The 20,124-nt window shown below is 45.5% G+C and overlaps 1 protein-coding gene across 1 annotated transcript; it reads left to right on the top strand.

Annotated features, from left to right (window-relative positions):
* The first annotated feature begins 3,477 nt into the window (after positions 1 to 3,477).
* On the top strand, positions 3,478 to 10,632 carry TMEM14C (transmembrane protein 14C). The gene is made up of 6 exons (XM_005665565.3): positions 3,478 to 3,552; positions 4,667 to 4,736; positions 5,058 to 5,134; positions 6,173 to 6,274; positions 9,138 to 9,225; positions 10,122 to 10,632. Exons 2-6 carry the CDS (start codon positions 4,714 to 4,716, stop codon positions 10,174 to 10,176), a joined length of 345 nt encoding a protein of 114 aa, XP_005665622.1. The 5' UTR covers positions 3,478 to 3,552; positions 4,667 to 4,713; the 3' UTR covers positions 10,177 to 10,632.
* The last annotated feature ends 9,492 nt before the right edge of the window (positions 10,633 to 20,124 follow it).

Raw genomic sequence — 20,124 nt, forward strand, 5'->3', positions numbered from 1 at the left:
ACACAATCCTCACCTAAAGCCTCTGAAAACAAAACAAACCACAATCATACTGATAGGCTCTAGTGACCAGAGACTGAAAACTTACTCCCTTACACAATCTTGGTCACACCCTGTGACACCCTTGTGGTTCAGGGTTCCGGTACCATTCAGTGGGCTCTTAGTTAAGAACTGAGCTATCTCCTAAAATATGCTAATGTCAACTAGAAACATGACTAAACATAAATCATCGTGTGGAACCAATTAAAACAGCGGGAGTTCCCATTGTGACTCAGCAGGTTAAGAACCCGACACAGTGAGGACTCAGGTTTGATCCCCAGCCCTGCTCAGTGGGTTAAGAATCTGGTGTTGCCATAAGCTGCAGTGTAGGTCGCAGATGCACCTCAGAGCCGGTGTGGCTATGGCATGGCTGGCAGCTGCAGTTCAATTTGACCCCTAGCCCAGGGAACTTCCATTGCTGCAGGTGGCAGCCATAAAAAGGAAGGAAGGAAGGGAGAAAGAAGAAACCATTTCCTTTCATTTATTTTCTTGTCTATGATGGACTGTACAGGAAGCTAAGCATGATGACTGAGGAATGACCCTACAAGAGGGAGCGTAATGTAGAATTAAGGTTGAGGACAACATTTATTTCAAATAACAGCTCTACCCAGGACTAGGGCTTTAGGTAATTTACTCAGATTTCTGTGGTTTCATCTCTTTAAGTCTAAAAGGCAGGGGGAAGATCCTGGTGGGTTTAAGGTTTGAAGCTTGCACCTGCAGAGAGAGAAAAGCATCCCTAAACTACCCCAGCTGGGAAGGGAAGGCTCGTAGTTGTGTTTTCAGGAGCGTCTTCCATTTAAGTTGGTGAGGGTCTGGCTAAGTAGAATTGCTCAGTGTTTTTAGACATTATAGCTCCGGCTGGTTAGACTCAGCTGTGGTCAAGGCAGGCTTCTGTTTTGATATCTGAAAGGTAGGCATTGCTTCAAGTGGCAAGTTTTTTCCTTTTAGAGTATGTGTGCTGCCAACTAAAAATTGTCACTCGCCATGTCTCTACAAGGAATGGGTCCTTAGCCACTGCAGTCGCTGACCTGTAACACACCCTGAAAGGCGTTCAGGATGGAGATCGGGAGAGAGAAAGTCTGTGCTCTGGGAAAAACTGGCAGAACAGGCTTTCAGATGGCTATTTTCAGGAGATTTGATAAGCCCAGTTTCCTGCATCTTCTCATATCTAGAAAAGCACTAAAATAATTAACAGACATCTGCTCCTCCTGACCAGCAGCAATCTTGTGACCAAGCAGTAACCCTCTGCCCAAACATGCGCCTGAGCCCATGCAGCCCCTCCAGCAAAATCACAGAGATGCTGGCCTCCGCCCTCACCTCTTGGGAGCAGTTCCTCAGAGCCATCCCAGAGGCTGCCTCCCGGGCTCTAGTCCTCTTTTTTGCCCCTAATAAAACTCACCTCCCAACTTTCTCATTGTGTATACTTTTCTTCAGTGGACAGAGCAATGTAATTTGCTTTTTCACTCAAGACTGCATCTAGAAGATTGATTCTTGTTGATACTCATAGGGGATGAAAGAGAGACCTCAAGGGTGACACCCAAATTTCAGGGTTACAGCAATTGAGTGAATGGTGGTGGGGGAAACGCTGGGAAGAGCAGCAGGTCTGGAGTGGGAGTGGAGATGAAGCGTGGACACGAGGGCATTGCAGAGGTACTTGTGCAGAATGCATCTCGGGACTTAGGAAAGTGGAAGTTCTTCTGGCTCCGCACAGAAGGAATTCCCTGAGAGACAGAGTGACAGGTAAGGAAAGAGCTTATTAGTCTAGGACACTTGTGAGAAATACAAGCAGGCAGGCAAGGGAGTATGGTGCCCCAAGAACTTAGTGGGTCACAGTTTTATAATCAAAGGAAAAGTGGGGAGAGGAGAAGACAATTTTCTTTCTCATTCTTGAGTAGATGTCAAACTTCCATCATCAGCTCCTTCTCTATGTTGGGCAGGAGAGCTTTTTTGTCCCTACATGGTCAAATTGGACTGTCATCACACAGTGGGGGTGAGCAAAAAGGTTGGTAACATTAAATGTGGTAAATCATTTCAAGTTTCAGTGTAATGTCATCTTTTCCTATGTTTTTGCATTTAGTGTGTGCAGAGAAGCATGTCCTAGGAATCATTAACTTACTAACTTCGCTGGGCAGGAAGTGGGTCTCATTCCACCATTGTTTTCTTGTTTGGGGGCACAGCTCACATTTCTGTTGTGTGGATTTGTTGCTCAGCAAGCCTGCTTGCTTGAGTGATGATTAACTTCCAGGGTCTCCCATACTTTTTCTCTACTTACAATTCCCTAGTGAGATTAACTATTTAATCACGTACTTTGTCCCTTTACTCTGTCCCTATCATTTGCAAACTTAACTCATTCACTGTTCCCTTTTGAGATGTATTTTTTCTTTTTTCTTTCTTTTTCTTTTTCTTTTTCTTTTTTTTTTTTTTTTTTTAGCTTTTCGGGGCTGCAACCGTGGCATGTGGAGGTTCCCAGGCTAGGGGTGGAATCAGAGCTGTAGCCTCTGGCCTATGCCACAGTCACAGGATCTGAGCTGCTTCTGCAACCTACACCCCAGCTCACGGCAACTCAAGATCCTTAACCCACTGAGCGAGGTCAGGGATTGAACCTACAACTTCATGGTTACTAGTCAGATTTGTTTCCACTGAGCCACAACCGAAACTGTTTTCTCTTTTTAGGGCTACGCCTGCTTGCATGTGGAAATTCCCAGGCTAGGGGTCAAATCCAAGCTGCAGCTGCCAGCCCGCACCACAGCCACGCTGGATCCTTAACCCACTGAGCTGTGCCAGCAGGATGGAACCTGAATCCTCATGGATACTCGTGGGGTTCTTAACCCGCTAAGCCACAAAGGGAACTCCTTTAAGATGTTTTTCAAGTAGATGGATTCCCTAAATCAAACACTGAAGTGAGCCACAGTGTTTAGCCTGTGGCCACCGTATCTTCTATAGGAGGTGTCTTCCCATAATGGCAAACAACTTAATCCGGCTAGAGTGACATTCCTTTCTGATGGCCTCCTGCATCTGGTTTTACACCTCTGGTAAAGGTCCTCCGTTAATGCAGTCCTTCAGAAACCAGCCTCCGATGCCCTTCTTCCACAGTGGCAACCCCCACCGGGAGCCTGGCCCAGTTCGCAAGGCCTCTCGCAAGACCAGACTCCAACTCTGGGTTTCCGGCTTTGAACGGGCATGACCGGGCCCTCTGCCGGGGGACACTGGATCTGCTCTGCCACTCTCCGCCCCTAAGACGCACAATACGTGCCCACTGTAAGCCCCGCCCCGCCCCGCCCCGCCCCGCCCCGCCGCGCCCCGCCCCGCCGACGCTGGATCCCGCCGCGGCTCCGGACCTCTAGCCCCGCCCCACGCCTCGCCCCGCCCCCGAGACGCTGGGTGCGCTCGGCGACTCCTCCCCCTGGCCCCGCCCCTGAGACGTAGAGGACGCGCCGCGACATTTCCTGCAGGACCGCAGGTCGGGGACTCACGGTTCTGCGTTCTCGTCCTCCGGTGCAGACCTTCGGGAAGTAGGTTCGTGTTCGGAATTATTAACATTTGACACCTGTTTTGACCTTGAGAAATTACGCGAGGGCCTTGGCTGCCTCTGCCCTTCATCCCCAGGATCCAGGCAGGGACTTGAGGCTGCGTGGTAGTTGCTGGTCTAGTCGCTCATTTTCTGCTTTCCTTAAAGTGGGTTGTGAATCCTGCGGAAACCCTGAGCCCTTGAGGCAAATGTTGACCGTTGTAGCGCAGAGCTGATTCTTTTCCTGGAGATCTCATTGGTCCATCTCCTTAACAATCTCGATGACTCAGTGCTACGTCGAATTAATGACTAGTACGATTGCAAGTCCTCCCCCCTTTTATAGACACTTAATAGTTTAAACAAGTGGTATGTATGGCTTTCAAGCTTAGCCTCGTTGGGTACCAAATGCATTGAAGAAAGTAGGAGTTACATCCCGCTTTGCCACAGGAGTGGTGTTCTACGTAATTATGCCTTGGACTTTTGCACATTTTATCCGCCCACCTCGCTCCTGCTCTATCAGTAAACTATGAGTGCTGTAAAATTAAATAACTATCTGAAAGTTTTATATTTTTGAATTTTAAAATGATTTTTATTTTTATTGTTTCCATCATAGCTGGTTTACAGTGTTCTGTCAATTTGAAAGTTTTTAAAATGTTGAGTATTGAAATAATTCAATTCTTTGGGCAGGGGCCTCTTCCGCCCAGAAGGGGCAATTAAAATCCTTGAATTAAGCCCACAGGAGGCATTTATTTTCTGATTTAGTTGTAACTTGGTTAAATAAAGAGAAGGTTAGTTCATTAATGGTGCAGAACTGGTCAGTGCAATTTCCTGTGGGCGTGTCATTAGAATTGAGGTTATTACTAGAATGGTTGGTATCTGTTCAGCAATTATTATGTGCAAAGCACTTTTCCATATTATCCCGTTCGATGCCCGCAGTAGCCCTAGGAAATGTGTACCGTTGTTACCCTCTTGGTAGGTGAGGGAAGGAGGCATTGAGAGGCTGGGTAGCTCACCCATTAGTTCTTAGCTCCCAAGGACCAGAGCTGAAGTTGGACCCACTGCTTTCTGACTGCCAGAAAGAGCTGTGTTTTAACCACTGCTGATCCAGCCCCTCCTCGGCAGGTACAGGCCTGGTCTAATCTTCTGTCTGTACGGAGTGGAAGAGAACAATGCAGAAGGATTCCGGCCCACTGTAAGTGCACAGTGAAGGGGGGTGGAATCGTCTAGAGCGTCTCAAAGCCAGAGTTTCTTCCCTCCTCTGAAAAGGATGCTGAGCTGAGGCTGCCGGGCAGCCTGGGGTCTGGGAAGACAGACATGTACTTTGAACCTGGGTTCGAGCCTCAGCTCTGCCACTAACTCTGGGCAGGTCTTCTAACCTCTGGGATTTATATGCATTTGTACAGTGATAGGATTGTTCTGGAATGCTGACCTTGTGATCCCGTTCTGTGGTTATGTGGGTTTTTTTGTTTGTTTTAACATGATTGGCACTGATTGCTTACTCTTCCGTTTTCAGAGTGCCTTTACATTGGATTGGCTTTGGTTATGCAGCACTGGTTGCTTCCGGTGGGATCATTGGCTATGCAAAAGCAGGTATGGTCTGTGGTTATTTAACCTCCTAAAATCTTGTTTCTGGTGAAGAGCGAGCCCCCAGGGTCCCCCGCACTACAGAATCATTGGAGTCAAGTTTGCTTAGGTCCTCTAGCTTGAGCGCAGGTTTGTTACCAGTCCTGAGGCTCCTCCCGCACTTGCCTGTATGTTATCTGGCCGAGCTGTACCAGGCATCATGTCCAGTCACTTGTTTGGCCTCTTTGTCTAAAGATAGTGGGCTGGGTGGTAATAGATTATTCTTATCACCACCTGCCATACATCAGCCTCAACCCCGGAGGCCATCTCTGCTCTTCAAGTGGGAGGAAAACTAGTCTTCACGTTAAACCAGGCACAGCTGTGTCGGTGACATGCTTGTTTCCACCTCCTTCCTTACCCGCCTCCCCCCAAAGAGAAGAATTCTTACTCTCCAAGTCATTTTTTAATTCACTGCCCCTTTCCTTTCCTTTGGGGATGAGCCCACGGACCGTTCTGGGTCTTGCTGGGTTAATCAGGCCTGGTTAGGGCCCTTCCTTTTTTCTTTTATTTTTAAGGCCACACTTGAGGCACACGGAAGTTCCCAGGCTAGGGGTCTGTTCAGAGCTGCAGCTGCTCACCGATGCCACAGCCACAGCAACATGGGATCTGAGCCACGTCTGTGACCTGCACCACAGCTCGCGGCAACCCTGGATCCTTAACCCCCTGAGCGAGGCCAGGGATCGAACCACATCCTCACCGAGGCGTCGGGTCCTTAACGTGCTGAGCCACAGTGGGAATTCCTGGGAGCCCTTCTTTTCTCTTTGGGTGGAAGTGTCCCGCCTACTGGAGAGAGGAATGGTGTAGTAAGACTTGAGCTTCTCTGGTAAAATAGCAAAACTCCCCCAAACGTGTTCCCACCTGAGAGCTCCTGGGTCATGAGCGCCCCTGAGAGAAGGCCCCCTCTGCTCCTTTCCTCTGTCAGGTGTGTGTGGGGGGGTGCTGGTGGCTCCATCAGCGAGGTGAGGCTTTGATGTCACAGTGTGCGCTGTGTTTGCGTCCTTCCAGGCAGCGTCCCGTCCCTGGCGGCCGGGCTCCTCTTCGGTGGCCTAGCGGGCCTGGGTGCCTACCAGCTGTCTCAGGATCCAAGGAACATTTGGGTTTTCTTAGGTACGTCAGTTTCACCGTCTCCCTGATGTAATTACGTCTCCTGAATACTCTGCCCAAAGGGCCTGGTTGGCGGGATTGCACATTCTTCACATCAAGGCCTTTTTACTGCCTCTGCCAGGTCCTTGGGAAGTTTCAAAATGGGGGCGGGGGCTTGTGCTGGTTTCTGCTTATCTTTATGGGCAGAACTTGGAAAGGTTTGCTACCTCGTGAATTTAGATTTACTCGGCACAGTTAGTGTTGGGTCGGGGCAGGGGCACGTTGGGATTGCGCGCTGAGGAGCATCTCAAAAGGATCCGCGCCCGGGTGAGGTTTGCATCGCTCTTGTTTTTCCCACGTGAAAATCATGTATTAACGCTGTAGCTGTAAACGAAGCGTCTCAGACCTAGGCCTTGCCTTGAGGGCATCTTTCCCATCATCAGAGACATGAAACGGGGCTCTGTGGGGCTGCCACATGTCCCTGAGTAGCTCAGGCAGAGGGGCGAGGGGACAGGAAGATTGCTTCTTATCGGGGTGGCTTTTGGTGCATTTTTACTGAGCCCCACCCATGTGTCAGACACTCCGCTGGGAGTGTGGGCCCCTTGCTGTCTGCGCAAACCTGCAGAATGAGAAAACCGGCAGCTCAGGCCCCCACAGGTGCCAGGGGAACAAGCGTGTCAACAGAGTGGTTTGTCGGAGTCAGTGTAGGCTGGGAAGCAGGAGGGCCCGGCTCTCAGCCCTGCCCGGCGGCTCCCTCCCGCCAGCCCCGGAATGACGCTCAGACCCCTCTGTCCCCATTTCTGATCCCTCTCCTCCGCCCGCTCCGATGACCTCTCCACCTGCTTGAAGAAGTACATCAGCCATCACGCGGGGACCCCTCCTGCCGCCAGCCTCCCGGCCGTCGGGGCCTGTGTCTCTCCTCTCCTGGGCCAGTCCCTCCCCTTCTCTGGAACTTCACACGATCACCGATGCCCTCTCTTCCTCCTGTCCTGCCTCTCAGGTGGATCCCACCCACCGATGCTCATTTGTGCTCATCTCTCACCCCATTTGAAAAAAAAAAAAAAAAGAACTCTCACAACCCACTTCCTTTTCCCGTTGCTGCCCTTCTTCCTCTTCGGAAACTTCGCTTAAAATCCATTTTACTCCCAGCTTCACTTCCTCACCGCTCAAGTTCTCAGCCCACTTTGGTCGCCACTTTGGTCTCTTTAGCCCCTTGAAATAGCTCTCCTGGAGGCTGCCAGGAACCTGTATGTTTCAAAATGCAGTGTACGTTTTTTAGTCCCCATTTGGCCTTTTAGCTGTTCTCCGCCCAGGATGCCAGTCTGTTTTCCGTTCTCTCGGATTTTCCTTAAGATGATCTCATCCTCTTTTGTCGATTTTGTCAACCCATCTTCCTCTTTCTGGCCCTTAAGGATTGAGTTTCTTAAGGCCTGGCTTTTTGTATCTTCTTTATACCCTCTCACTTGGCGGCGCCATTGAAGCCCAGGCCGTAAATCACCCCCGAAACCCAAGTGGCTCCTGAAGGCCTCTCTCCAAGGTTTACTCTTGCACACCCAGGCCCCTGCTGACATCTTGCAGGTGCATGCACGCCCGATGGCCCCCGTCCATCTGGGCCTCTACTGTCCTTGTCCCCTCCGCCTTTAGGTCTGATTCATCCGCAAGTCCTGTCAACACTGCCTCAACTCCTACCCCCAATTGTCCCCTCCTCTGCCTGCATGGCCTCCACCTGCATCCCAGTTAGCCTTGCATTCCCTAGGAATTTCTTTTTTTTCTTTCTTTTCTTTCTTTCTTTTTTAATCTCTTTAGGGCTGCAGCACCCCTTGGCGTATGGAGATTCCCAGGCTAGGGGTCAAATTGGAGCGGTAGCCACTGGCCTAGATCACAGCCCATGGCAATGTCCGATCCTTAATGCACTGAGTGAGACCAGGGATCGAACCTGCGTCCTCATGGATGCTGGTCAGATTCGTTTCTGCCGAGCCGTGTTGGCAGCTCCCCAAGGAAGTTCTTAATTGACGACCTGTGTCCTCTCTGTTTCCTTAGAGTGTGTTCTCCATGGAACAGCTGCAGTTTTATTTTCAGAACGCAACTCTTTTACGTATCTTCTGCTTACTGTCTTTTAGTGGCCTCTTCTTGCTGTTAGGATGGAGGCCACCCCCCACCTTCACAGCCCTCCAGGCCTTATTTAGTGGCCCTCTTCCTGCTACACCTGGTTTCTGGGCCACACCAGCCTTTGAGCCTCTCCCCGCAGGGCCTTATGTGTATTATGCCCTCTGCCCAGAATGTGCTTTACTCCCCTGGAGCTCATTAACTGCTGCTCTTGACATTGAAGCTCAGTCTTCACTTTTTCCTGAATGGGCTGGGTCCTCTGGTCACTGTGCTATTTGTATTGCATTCATGGTACCAGTGGCACACATTATACTTGGAAGGGCCTGTGTGTGATGCTTATGAGTCTGTCCCATCCAACTGGAGACCCTGCTGGGACTGAGGCCTTTGTCTTCTCCAGCATCTGGTGCAGGGTGTGGCAGGCGCTCCTACGGAAGAGGTGGAAAGAGCCTAAGAGCCTGCAGGGTGATAGCATCTGCAAGGAGTTGGGGGGGGGGACCTTGCAGCAGTTTAGGAGAAAACTAAGGAATTTAAGGCTGAGGTGAGGCTGGAAAGGCAGGCTGGGCTCAGATGCCAAGGGGCCCCTATTCTGCTGTTTGCACTCAGTCCTGGTGAATGTGGGCGGCCACAGGGCTCCCCCCACCCCGGCCCTGGCCCCGACTTGGGGAAAGAGGGAGTATGAGATGGGGTCTGGCCCTTCAAAGGTGGGTGGGAGTTTGGCCCCCTTTGGGTCCTCCCACCCGTAAGATAAAATGACCTTGGACGCTTTTCATCTTTCCATCAGTTACATCTGGAACCTTGGCTGGCATCATGGGAATGAGATTCTACCACTCTGGAAAATTTATGCCTGCGGGCTTGATTGCAGGTGCCAGGTACTGTCTGCTCTGTTGCTAGTTCTAGTTTAACGCCCCAAACACTGGACTTGCAGAAATGGACTCGTTTCAGTATCCCTGATGCTGGACGTCAACAGACATGATTTAACTTACACATAAATAGAAAAGGCTGCAAAACCAGCTGATTTTTATGTCTAAATGGGTATTTCACTCACTTGGGAAATGGTTTGACTTTCGCATTTGCTTTCTGGCCCATGCTGGCTCCTCCGTGCAGTGGAAGACACTTCGGTGCGAAGCCACGACTGCAGCTGTCTGTGTGACTTTCCAGCACGGAGTCTGTGTTTCTTAGTTGTGCAGGTGTCCTTTATTCTTGAGTATGTTGCTAAGAGGGAATTTTGATTTAATCGTGTTTTCTAATTAATCCCAAATGCAATTGTTCTTAAAAATGTAGTCTTTAAGTGTAAGAAAAATACCTCGAAGGCAGAATTTTTGAAGATCTGCTTTGGAAATAGACGACGTGCCCGATTTTGATCATAGTTACAGTGCTGGCACGCGTAGTGTCCTACAGTCAGCTTAGACCAAGGTCAAGGTCTGGGAGGCTGGAGGTCTGCCGTTAACGAGCTCTGGGCCTTATGGGTGGATGCGAGGCGGCCTTGGTCTCTCCAGCCTTGTCTTCGCATCTTTGAGGTGTTGGCAGCTGGATTAGGAACTCCTCCTACTTGTACATGATTTTGAGGCCTCAGAGCTGGGCCGCCCTGGGCGCCTTCCTCCTTTGGCCGCTCCAGGGTGGAAGGTCCCCTCTGCCTGCTCTGGCTGACACCTCCTCCCCGCGTCGCTGCAAGGGACCCGCCGCGTCCTAGTCCCTTGAAACGTAGTCGCGTGCCCGTGCTGTTCTTTACCTGACGTTTCTCCATTTATGTGTTTCTTTTGAACAGTTTGCTGATGGTCGCCAAACTTGGAATTAGTGTGTTGAGTAAACCCCATCCGTAGTAGTCACGGCCCCGCTTGGACTCATGAAGAATTGTTAACCTTCCCACTATTTCTTGTGCATTAATACGTGCAGCGTCTTCACATATTCTGAAACCTTAAAACCCAAAACAACACTGAACTTTGCAGAGAAAAAAAATCAGTCATTATGGTTCCGACTCTAAAGAGGTGGGTGTGTGTAACACAAGATCTTTCTCTCGTCGTGTCCTCGTTCAGCTTGATTCTTTTTATTGGTCTCCTCTCTTCTTTCTGTACCTATAGGTAAAATCTCAAAGTAAAAAAGTTAGGTGTCACCACTGGGGCCCCTGAAACCCCCTGCCCTACTCAGGACCAGTGTGAAAGAAACCTTTTAATGAGAATTAGGGTATCAGTTCTTTAGCTCATCTTAGAGCACAGACCTGCTTTGAAATTATGTTCAATGAAATCAATGAAAATAAAGTTTTCTGTTTATTATTGTTATGTTCTGTATGGTGTCTTGGTTGCCAGAGCTGTCTAGAGCAGAGAACGAGATATGAACAGCAAGAAGAGAAGGGGACGTGGAAGTGTTTTTATTCACATTTTATTTAGGAATTACCCATTTTGAATAATTTCAAGACCAAGGAAGGAAAGTTATTTGTTATTTGATGATACATTGACTTGAGGGATTTCTAGGCTTACGACTGTGTGACCAACAAAAGAAAAAACGAAGGTGATGGGAGTTCCCGTTGTGGCTCAGCGGATTACGAACCTGACTAGTATCCGTGAGGATGTGAGTTGGGTCCTTGGCCTTGCTCAGGGTAGGTCGCAGACGCAGGGGCTCGGATCCGATGTGGCTGTGGCTGTGGGGTAGGCCAGCAGCTGCAGCTCCAGTTTGACCCCTAGCCTGGGAACTTCCATATGCCTCGGGAATGGCCTAAAAAGTGAAAAGAAAACAGAAAAAATGAAATTGTTACTATAAATGTGGACCTAAAAGACGTGTCTGGAACTTGAATTACCTGGTTTCATCTCCACTCTGGATGCATCAGCTGGATACTGACATACGTTCACTTCATTTTGTTTCTTTCAGCGTTGAGTTGACTCCTCTGGTGCCCCTTACTTTAGTTTTTCCCTCTTCAAAGGAAAAGGATGTTTGCTACCTCAACCCTAACTGGTATCCCTTGGATTTAGACTATGTAATTCAGGCATTTCTTAATCAATTTTATGTATTTGCTTATGCTCCTGAAAGGAGTCCTAGTTTTTCCATCTTTGTCTCGTATAACATGGTTTGGCATGTCTGCCAAGGCCCATTCTTAATGCCCAGAGCTCTACGCAGATGGGCTGTGACCAGCATCCTGGATTCTAGACCATGCATCTCTGTTAATGCAGGTCTGTTGTTTTCAGGATCAACATAAGGTTTTTGGACAGCCCGCTGACAGCAGTGACTCACTAAGCGTTGGTCTACTGAGACCTAGTCCTTTTCCTCACATGCTGCTGTTAATAGTAACTACTTAGAGATAGGAAACGGGGTAGTGCCTGATGTCACATACTTGCAGATATTTTGATTAAAGAAAAAATTGTTCCACAGTTGCTGGCATAGTCAGTAATTGCCATTTATGTAGTTATCCCAAATCCGTTGTTTCAATGATAAAGTCCAAGCCACTTACAGTTGGTTGGGTCTGGTATGATTTCATGCCCTGGTGGATCAGATACTCTGATCTCAAGCCTTAGCCCTGTGCGGTCTAGGGGAAAACAGGCACAGAAAATCAGGTCAGCAGGACATTGTATTGTCTTCTTGATATTTTAGAAATTGACTTTTATGGAAGTGGGTTTGGGAGGAAAGAAACGACTGGTAGTAGTTGGTGTTACAAAGCTCAGGACACCCCCGGGCGGGCCGGGCGTCCTTGGGAGCAGCCCGGATCGGCGGTGATGTGTTCAGACCTTCCCCTTCGGGCTGGCTTCCCCAGCCCTGCTGCGGAGTGAGGCCGGCTGAAAGTGAACAACTCCCCAGCGTTTGAATCACATGTGAGTTGTAAGCACAGAGGCACAGAAAAAGTGTCCTAAATGAAAGATAGTCATTTATTCATCAGAAAAACACACCTTGGGTTCTAAGCTAGCCCTTTGGCGATTGTCATAACTGCTGTAAATGTTCTGACCAAACGTCTTTAATAATCTTTGTCAGTTTCTGCGTTCTCCAAACCCAGTGACACGTGTGGGTCACACACACACACACACACTCACTAGCCCTTGGCTGTTGACAGTGAAAGGCACTTGGTGGTGATGCTGTAGGCACCAGGTGGCCATAGACTGTCCAAAGCCATCCCCCGTTTGTCTTCTGTTATGAAGTATTTTCACCAGTTGTGGCCACTTTCAGTTCCAGGGGAGGGGTCTTAGCCTCAGACTGAAAGACACGGATCCCGGAAGGTGGGAATTAGTCTAGGTCCAGGGTAGATCCCTGTGGGACTCTTTGGTCCTGTGGCCAGCTCTGAAAGCATAGCGGGTGTGAGGTTGGCAACAGGAGATGACATTCAAAGGCAAGGTCAAATCTGGATGACCGTGGCGTCCCAGCTAAGGAGTTTAATCCAGAGTTCCCGTTGTGGCGCAGTGGAAATGAATTCGACTAGGAACCATGAGGTTGCGGGTTCCATCCCTGGCCTTGCTCAGTGGGTTAGAGATCTGGTGTTACCATGAACTGCGGTGTAGGTCGAAGACATGGCTCGGATATGGCGTTGCTGTAGCTCTGACGTAGGCCGGCAGCTACAGCTACAATTAGACCCTTAGCCTGGAAACCTCCATATGCTGAGAGTGCAACCCTAAAAAAAAAAAAAAAAAGATTAATCCATTCCCCCCTCATTTTTTTTTTTTTTTTGTATTTTGTTTCATAATGATCTGTGGAAGCTCCCTGTGTAGTGGGTACAATCCTTTGTGATAGGTTGCATTTTCTCCCAGCCTTTTGGGTGCTTTTTAACTTTGTTTATCATGTCTCTGCGTCTTTACATAGTCAGATCTATTATGTCATTGCTTTATTATGTTCTTTCTTACGCCAAAATTATAAAAATATGCACCTAATTGAGATCCCATTGTGGCTAAGGGGGTTAAGAACCCAAATAGTATCCATGAGGATGCGGGTTTGGTCTCTGCCCTCGCTCAGCTCCAAATAGACCCCTAGCTTGGAAACTTCCAGATGCTGCAGGTGTGGCCCTAAAAAGAAAAAATATGTATCTTCAAGACAGAAAGGGATACAGTAAAAGTCAGTCTCTTTCCTATTGCAAACGCGCGGAGTCTCTCAACGTAAGAGGTAACCATTATTTATTGGCCCAGAAATTTGCTGTGAAAATGTAGCCTATAAATGTATGCTTTTGGCTACTGTTAACATGAGTGGGGGCAGGGGATCAGCACTGTGTTACACTTTGCTACCCTGTATCACACCTGACAGCGCCTTTTCCTTATGGGCTGAGACCTACCTCCTTCTTTTCGATGGCTTTTTAAATTGTGTGAGGTCGTTCACCATTTCCCTAGTGACAGAAAGGTACCTTGTTGAAAGCCTTTTTTTTTTCTATGCCAAAGAATGCTATAGGAGTTCCTGTCATGGCTCAGTGGTTAACGAATCCGACTAGGAACCATGTGGTTGAGGGTTCAATCCCTGGCCTCACTCAGGGGGTTAAGGATCCAGCATTGCTCTGAGCTGTGGTGTAGGTTGCAGAGCGGCTTGGATCCTGCGTTGCTGTGGCTGTGGCTGTGGTGTAGGCCAGCAGCTAAAGCTCCAGTTGGACCCCTAGCCTGGAGAACCTCCATATGCCACAGGAGCAGCCCTAGAGAAGGCAAACACACACACACAATGCTGTACCAAGGAGTATCACTGTCCAAGTCCCAGTAAACAGGTGCAAGTGAATCTTTAGATTTTATTCCTAAAAGCTGAGTCGAAGCAGATGAGCCTTTAAAATTTTAATTGTCCGCAGAAGACTTGTACCAATTTACATTCCCACCAATAGCAGTCAAGATATTTTGTTTCCGCTCCTTTGCTAATATTGCCTATTATCAGACTTTTTATCTTTGACCCATTAAGCCAGGGGTCTGTGAACTTCTGTAAGTGGCCAGAGAGTAACTCTTTTAGGCTTTGTGGGCCATACCATCTCTGTACAGCCACTTAGTTGTGCCTTGTAAAGCCAAAGCCGCCGTGGCCTCTGCATAGATGTGTTCCAGCCAGGCTCTGTGGACCCTGAAATTTCAATTTCCTATCATTTTCACATATTACCAAGTAGTAATCTTATTTTGATATTCTTTTCAACTATGTTAACTTTGAGTTTTTAAAAAAGCATCCTTGGCGTTCCCGTCGTGGCGCAGTGGAAATGAATCTGACTAGGAACCATGAGGTTGTGGGTTCGATCCCTGGCCTCGCTCAGTGTGTTAAGGATCATCATTACCGTGAGCTGTGGTGTAGGTCGCAGATGTGGCTCGGATCTGGCATTGCTGTGGCTGTGGTGTAGGCCGACAGCTGTCTCTCCGATTTGACCCCGAGCCTGGGAACCTCCATATGCCGTGGGTGCGGCCCTAAAAAACAAAAAACAAACAAAAATACTTTAAAAAATTAAAAAAAAAAATTCTTAGCTTGCTGGCAACATAAAAATGTAATGGACTGGATTTGGCTCACTGGCTATAGTTCCAACCTCTGATCTAAGCCATTGTTTTAAATATTTAGTTATAATCAATTAGGCATCTTTTCATATATTTATTGACCAGTGATATATAAGTGTGTGTGTGTGTATGTGTGTGAGTGAACTCTCCCTTTTTTGGTTTTTGTTTTTCTAATTGGTCTGTAACTGTGTGTGTACATTATACATATATATGTGTGTGTATATAAGTTCTTTGTTATGTATGTTAAAAATACTTCTTTCAGATTTTATGAGGTAATTTTTGTCCTGTGGAAATTAGCATTTTATATGTAATCAAATTTACCCCATTTTCTTTCTTTCTTAAATCTTTTTTTTTTTTTTTTTTTTAAACCACAGCTCACAGCAACGCTGTATCCTTAACCCACTGAGTGAGGCCAGGGATCGAACCCAAAACCTCTTTTTTTTTTTTTTTTTTTGTCTTTTTGCTATTTCTTGGGCTGCTCCCGTGGCATATGGAGGTTCCCAGGCTAGGGGTCGAATCGGAGCTGTAGCCACCGGCCTATGCCAGAGCCACAGCAACGCGGGATCCGAGCCGCATCTGCAACCTACACCACAGCTCACGGCAACGCCGGACCCTTAACCCACTGAGCAAGGACAGGGACCGAACCCGAAACCTCATGGTTCCTAGTCGGATTCGTTAACCACTGCGCCACGACGGGAACTCCCCCAAACCTCTTGATTCTTAGTTGGATTCGTTTCCATTGTGCCACAATGGGAATTCCTTATCCCATTTTCTTTATGGCTTTCAGATTTTGTGTTTTAGGAAAGCATTCCACATTTCAAGAGTATAAAATAAAATTCTCTTTTAGTACCTTTCTCATTAATTTCTTAGATTTCTATGTTTATTGCCTTTAGAATTTTGTGTGATTGTGCAAATTAGGGAATCTCACTGAATAATTTTCTCTAATCAATGGTTATTACCCTCGATCTTGTTTATTGAATGGTGTATCTTTTCCTCGTTGCTTCAAAATGCCGCCTTACCGTGTACTGAATTTCCACGTTGGGGATTTTGAATTTTCTCATTTCTGCATACTTTCGGTCTCAGTGCCAAATTGTACTAATCATTGCAGATTGTACTATATTTGATACTTTGTAAGTCAAGTCTGTCATTGTTACCTTTCAGATTTTTCTTGATAAGTAAACTTTTCTAGATAAATCTAGAATTAGCCTTTAGTTTTACTTGGTGTTTGATTATGATTACAATGAGTTGTAGATATTGGGAACTTTAAAATATTACTTTTCAACCCAACATTGTCTGTCCCTTCATTTAAGTTTGTTTTTTTAATATCTTAAAACATTTTTGAGTTTTACTCACTTAGTTCTTTGCATTTCTATTAAGACTATTGCAGGATATTTTATAGTTTTGTTATGAATGGAACTTTTCCTTATGTATTTTATAATTAGGTATCAATCTGAGCAGTGAATTTCTGATAATTAGGGTAAATGTTTCTCTTGACTCACTCAAGCATATTACTTGCGTCAGGTTTTTGTCAACTATCCTTTATTTAGTGCAATGGCTTTATGTTAAAGTTGGAAATAAGAGGACATTTGCTGTCACTGATGATTCCACATTGTTGTAGAGACACTAGACAAAGCAGTAAAATAAGAGAAAGAAATAAGGTGTATGTTAATAGTGAAAAAGAAAAGAAAATCAAACACTTTTAATAGCTAATATAATTATCTATCTAGAAAATCCAAGACAAGCAACCCAAAACCTGTTAGAACTAACAAGGAAGTTCTCTAAAGCATCAGGAAACAAGATCAACACCAAAAACTAATCACTTTGTATCATCAGCCTTATCAGTTTTCTTCCATACTATTGCTAATACCTAAGTCCAAGCCTCATCATCTTTTAATAATAGGAATCCTTGTTTTCATGCTTTGGCTCAACAATTCATTCTTTACCCAGCAGGCAGAGGCATATTTCAAGTACGATTAGACTCCAAATTTAAAATCATTCAAGCATCTCTTACTAGAGTTATATCCCTCTATAAATCCTGTTCTTTTTCTTAATAGCACTTATCATAACTTGCAAATACACAACTTTTTGTGTGTTTATTTAATGTGTGGCTACGGAATGTAAGTACTATAAGGTCAGAGAAAATGACCTTTTTGTTTCTACCATATATACTATGCTTAGTACATATAGTAGGCACTTGCTGAATGGATAGATTGATCGCATTTATTGCTTAAAAAAAAGACTATTGTTTTAGAACAGTTTTGAAAGACAGTACATAGAATTCCCACACATCCTACACCCTGTTTCTCCTATTAGTAACATCTTACATCAGCTTGAGGCATTTGTTACAACCAATGAACCAACTGATCCATTCTCCTTAACTAAAGTCCATATTTTACTCAGTTTTTCTTACTTTGAAACTAATGTCTTTTTTCTATACCAGGATCTTATCTAGGATATCATGCTACACTTGGTTGTCATGTCTCCTCAGGTTCCTCCTGGCTGTGATTAGACTTAGGCTTTCATTGTTTTTGGCGGCTGAGTATTGAGGAATACTGATCGGGGATTTTGCAGCATGTACTTCACATGGGAATTTATGTGTTTCTCATAGTCAGGCAGGGATCGTGGGTCTTTAGGAGGAAGACCACAGAGGTGAAGTGTCGCTTTCATCGCATCATGGGAACATCAGTGTGAACATGTTACCGTTGATGTTGATCCTGACATCTGGCTGAGGTAGTGTCCTCTGGCTTCTCCACTGTGAAGTTACTCTTCCCTCCGACTCCTTTCTCATACTGTGCTTGATGAGAGGAAGTCACTGTGCATATTCCACACGTAAGGAGCGGTTAGTAGCTGTGCTCTACTTCCTTGGCAGAGTATCAACATACATTTTTTGGAATTCTGCTGGATGGAAGATGTCTCTTCTCCCTTATTTGTCCCTCTCTGTCCATCCATCCATCCATTCAGTCAGTACAAGCTCATGTATATTTATTTTCTGGTTTGCATTATACTCCAATACTTCCCCAATAATTTTATTGTTCACGTTGTTGCAGTTTTGACCACCGGGAGCTCTGTCAGTTGGCCCCTGGGTCCCTATAACATAACCAATCAGTGTAGGCTTTGTTGTTGGCTTGTTTCTCTGTTTATAGAACTTTCCTACTTTCTAGCACTGTAAGAGTCTCTAGGCTCATCTTGTATATTTCATGCCCCAGTACAGAATTCAGCCATTTCTTTCATTGGTCAGTGATAGACCTGGTACTGGATAATGCGTGTTGCTCCTGGGACAGGATTTAATACCTTTATCTTAATTCCTTTTTACTTTGCAAAGTTGTTTTCTTTTTCTGCTTTCTTAAGCTAAATGCTGAAGTTCAGCATGTCTTCATTGTTCTTATTTTTCTTATAAATGCAACAAGTGTATACTTTTTTTTCTCTTTTTTGTTTTGACTGAATTTTGCAAGTTTTAATACAGAGGTATGTCATTGACCAGTTCTAAAGGGTGTTTATTTTCATTTTTGATTTTCCTTTTTGACATTTCAGTGTTTAGAACAGTGTTTTTGAATTTTAAAGTGGATAGGTTTTGGAGGCATACTTTTTTTTTTTTTTTTTTGTCTTTTCTGGGGCCGTAACTGTGGCATATGGAGGTTCCCAGGCGAGGGGTCTAATTGGAGCTGTAGCCGCCGGCCTATACCAAAGCCACAGCAACTTGGGATCCAAGCCACGTCTGCAACCTGCACCACAGTTCATGGCAATGCCGGATCCTTAACCCACTGTGCGAAGCCAGGGATTGAACTCGCAACCTCATGGTTCCTAGTTGGGTTCGTTAACCACTGCTCCACGATGGGAACTCCTGAAGGCATACTTTTAATTTATTTATTTCTGTCTTTTTAGTGCCGCACACACGGCTTAGGGAAGTACCCCAGCTAGAAGTCAGATCAGAGCTGCAGCTGCCAGCCCACATGCAGCCATGGCCACTCAGGATCCAAGCTATGTCTGAGACCTACACCACAGCTTACGGCAACACTGGATCCTTAACCCACTGAGCAAAGCCAGGGATCGAACCCACATCCTCATGGATACTAGTTGGGTTCATTACTGCTGAGCCACAACAGGAGCTCCAGGAGGCATACTTTTTAATTCTTTTATTGCACTGTGAAAGAAGTTGTGGCTTACCTATTTCTGCATTTGAGAATTTGAGATTTCTTTGTAACGTAATATAAGGTCAGTTTTTTTGTGCATGTTACATATGTAGTAGTTTGCTTATTGGTCACAGTTGTACATGGTTATATGTTGGACAAACTTTGTTTACTGTTTTACTCATAAACTTATTTTAAGACCTCTAGATCATGTTTTCTAAGAAACTCCCACTCTGTGGTTACAGCAGTTTGTTCTTGTATTCATGATAAATCGTTGCTTCATATATTTATGTGGTTTTTCACATTTGATCTTGAAAGTTTTCAAATCTAGAGAAAGGTTTCAGTCTCTCTCTTTTCCTCTGATATAGATGTAGAAGGCCTCAACAAGCTATCGGCCAAACAAATCTAACAGTGTATACAAAGAATTACATAATGTGATGGAGGGGGATTTATTCTAGGTACACAGAGCTGGTCCAGCATTTGAAAATCAAATGTAATCCATTATGTCAACAGGCTAAAGAACAAAAATCATAGGATCAATGATCGTTATCAATAGATGCAGAAAAACATTTGACAGAATCTAATTCATAATGAAAACACTGAGCAAAGTAGGGAGAAATGTCCTCAACTTGATAAAATCTATTAAAAAAAAACTCTACAGCTAATGTCTTAAGTCAGGAGAAAGTAGATATTTTCCTACTAAGATCAGGAACAAGGTTAAGGACATTTACTCTCACCTCTTCTATTCAGCGTTGTCCCGGAAATCCTAGCTAGTTCAATAGGACAGGAAAAGGAAATTTAAAAGTCTGCTGACTGAGAAGGAAGAATACACCTGTTTTTGTTTGCAGATGACATCATTGTCTATGTAGAAAATTTCAAAGAATCAACAAACTCCTAGATTTAGTACTTGATTATAACAGGTACTAGGATATAAGTTTAATATAGAAAAGTCATTTGCTTTCTTATATACAAGGAACAAACAATTCCAATTTGAAATTAAAAATTGGCACTAAAATAAACAGGTATAAATTCAACAAATATGTCTAAGATCTATATGAGGAAAATGACAAAATCAAAGAAATCAAAGAAAATGTAAACAGTCCTTGCACCTGGATTGAAAGACTCAAAATCGTCAAGATGTCCATTCTTCCCATCTTGATCTCTGTTACTTCTTCATTGCAATCCCAGTCAAAATCCCAGTCATTTTGTGGATATTGACAAACTGATTCTAGAG

Source organism: Sus scrofa, chromosome 7, assembly GCF_054392235.1.
Source record: "Sus scrofa isolate SSC_HxYL_T2T_F1_AM1 chromosome 7, Sscrofa_HxYL_maternal_Yorkshire_Landrace_v2.0, whole genome shotgun sequence".
Lineage (NCBI taxonomy): Eukaryota > Metazoa > Chordata > Mammalia > Artiodactyla > Suidae > Sus > Sus scrofa.

Bases quoted from the DNA above. Each gene is read 5' to 3' on its own strand.
- TMEM14C (XM_005665565.3), top strand. From the start codon at position 4,714: ATGCAGAAGGATTCCGGCCCACT. The intron at 4,737-5,057 runs GTAAGTGCACAG...TTCCGTTTTCAG, and splicing joins CAGAAGGATTCCGGCCCACT to AGTGCCTTTACATTGGATTG. The intron at 6,275-9,137 runs GTACGTCAGTTT...TCTTTCCATCAG, and splicing joins GAACATTTGGGTTTTCTTAG to TTACATCTGGAACCTTGGCT.